Below are 2,465 nucleotides of genomic sequence, written 5' to 3' on the forward strand. Positions count from 1 at the left end.
TCCAAACAAATAACCCTCCTTATAAATTAAAGAGCAGTATGAAGTCTTATCTAAGAGAGCTACCGCTCTCTCCGAGTAAGTGGCGCGTTTAACGATTTTCGAGAAACAAACAACACTCAATTACTTTTTTTCATGAAAGGCACTGAGTACCATTACATACGCCTTTGAGGTATATTATTTTAATGCCAATTATACGACGTTGTCCTATATCGTTTTGTTTAGGCAACAAAACTAGAAATGTCTATAGCGCAAAAGTAAGCGAAACTCGAAGTGTGGTAATACACATAATGAACCGCGTTTTCTACAAAACATTTCTTGCCGAAATTATGATTTATGGTAATTGGCATTATTGCTGTAAACCTTAGTGACTGAGTTACGGAAAATTAATGTATTCAAGTGGCGCGTGGTTCTAAAGAAGACCGAAACAAAGTCATGTCGCTTTGGCAATGAATTCTGGCAAAATTTGAAAACTACAGCGATAATTCACTTTTCAAAGAGTGCAGTTTTCATCTCCTCAAACAGATCAATAAAAATAATTAGGATAATACACTGGTCTCTTTGCGTGAGTTTATTGGCGAGCGAATAATTTGTTGCGTAGAAGGAATTCAAAGATGTCGGTCGCCAGTGCTAAATATGAAAAACTGTTTCCCGATAGATACTTCAAGTACAAGTGAGTACTTATTGAACGTAACCGAGAATATCAGTTCCTTTTAACAATATTTTCTCTTACAACAGATTTACGGAACAAGTTTATATCAAGTTTGGAATTCTTGAGGTAAACATAAAAATAAATTCAAGATACAAATGACGTTTTAATAATTCTGGTTTTATAAAACTATCTTTCCTAGGAGTTGGATTCACTTCCGCTACAAAAGAAAAAATGTTACGATGGCGTCAGATACGGGGCCATCATTCATAATTTCACGTAAATGTTTAAAATGGTTTGAAAAATAGCTGATGTTTTCAAGATAATATTTCGTTCAATAGCCCTATTTACGAACCTATCACAGGCTTGGACGTCATAGACATTCCCAAGGGTGGAGACTTAGCAACTGTAAGTTACAGTTTCAACATCCTCTTAGATCGTAGGAGGTTGATCATTTCCTTTAGAAGGCATTATCTAGATCAATGCCGAAAAACATTGTGGTCATGGGTTAGTTTTCAGTTTTCTGAGGTATTTTCAGAAGTTGGACCTTATACTTGCTCCAGTGGATATTTCCACTTTAAGCAAGGTGAAAGGACTTGTTTCCAGTGGTTTTTACGACTTCACCGAGACGATCATATTGTCAGGGGCACCAAAATTGTCACTGTCATCTTCGCTCTCGTTTTTGTCCATGGATTTGATGGTACTTCATGTCAAGATTTGCGTACATGTAACTCCATAAACTTTTAATCGATTACATTTCCAGTCTGGTGTCGGCATTTGCTTTTTCGCCATTGTTACATCATTGTTATTGACTCACAAAATGTTGCTTGCCATCCTAACAAAGCCAAGAAGTAACTTCAATCAAGTAATCAAGCGATATCTGATAGTTTTATGGGACGTCTTTTCCGTATTTTTCTTTGAACGTAAGTAATTTCACCTCTCAAAAATTGCAGTAATTTGGGAAAGACATTTTATCTGTCGTGTTACGCAGCGTACCCTGCTCAATTGGATCATATTTCCGAGCGTCTCGCCTACGCGTTTTGGGTAATTGGCGTCACCTTTATTGGGTTCCTCGTGAGTTGTTTCCTCAAGTCCGAGTTCTTCAGTGAGAAATATTTATTCATCGAAACGATCGAAGATCTTCAACACATGCAGAGTCACGCCAATGTTCAACCAATTATAATGAAAGACGGATTGGTTCACAACATTCTAAGCAATAGAGTAAGCGTTTGCTTGTTATAATTCCAGTTCGGTCCTCTCAAAAATAATTTGGGCAATTTATTAGGCCAAGAAAGAGGAGAAGCTCGATAATTGGATGAAGAATCACTTGAATGAAGAGAATTTTTGCGATCCTTTCGACCTGGTTTCGTCAGAAGTGTACCAGGAAGTTGTACACGGCCATAAAGCTTTGATTTTGAACCAAAAATTTTTGTCTGCTGCGTTGGGTTACGTTCTTAAGCAAGACAATGGCATCATCAGCGAATGGAAAACCAAATTGGATGCATTCTACTTTTCGAAATCGCTTCAAAGCGATTACGTCGTCTTGCCTGCCAATTCATCCTTTTTCATCAACCCGATCTTTCGTGAAAATTTCGAAAAAGAGTAATCGATATCCATTCATAAGTTGTTCACTGCAAACTAACTTGGTTTTGATTATTATTTAGAATGCTCCTTTTTTTCGAGACGAAAGCGTTGCGTTACTATGATTTCCCAGGGGACTACGCGATGGATTTCGTTAAATGGGAACGTCCAATGAAGACCGCGTCTGACCTGTCGTTATTCGCCGTTTGTAGCGTCTTTTACCTCACTTTATCGACTT

At 37.7% G+C, this 2,465-nt stretch overlaps 1 protein-coding gene and 1 long non-coding RNA gene across 2 annotated transcripts; both read left to right on the forward strand.

The window, feature by feature from the left end:
• Nucleotides 1-572: 572 nt before the first annotated feature.
• On the forward strand, nt 573-1,158 carry LOC149655957 (uncharacterized). The gene is made up of 5 exons (XR_016370333.1): nt 573-670; nt 736-775; nt 849-925; nt 988-1,054; nt 1,111-1,158. It is a non-coding gene; the product is annotated as an uncharacterized LOC149655957 (long non-coding RNA).
• On the forward strand, nt 1,027-1,888 carry LOC149655958 (uncharacterized). Its single transcript, XM_089845080.1, has 3 exons — nt 1,027-1,346; nt 1,410-1,569; nt 1,638-1,888. The coding sequence occupies exons 1-3, from the start codon at nt 1,335-1,337 to the stop codon at nt 1,886-1,888; spliced, it is 423 nt and encodes a 140-aa protein (XP_089701206.1). The 5' UTR covers nt 1,027-1,334.
• The last annotated feature ends 577 nt before the right edge of the window (nt 1,889-2,465 follow it).

The sequence above is a fragment of the Phalangium opilio genome, unplaced genomic scaffold (assembly GCF_054372755.1).
Source record: "Phalangium opilio isolate 3A_F unplaced genomic scaffold, DU_Popi_V2 ptg000078l_1, whole genome shotgun sequence".
NCBI lineage: Eukaryota > Metazoa > Arthropoda > Arachnida > Opiliones > Phalangiidae > Phalangium > Phalangium opilio.

Bases quoted from the DNA above. Each gene is read 5' to 3' on its own strand.
- LOC149655958 (XM_089845080.1), top strand. The intron at 1,570-1,637 runs GTAAGTAATTTC...CGTGTTACGCAG, and splicing joins TTCCGTATTTTTCTTTGAAC to CGTACCCTGCTCAATTGGAT.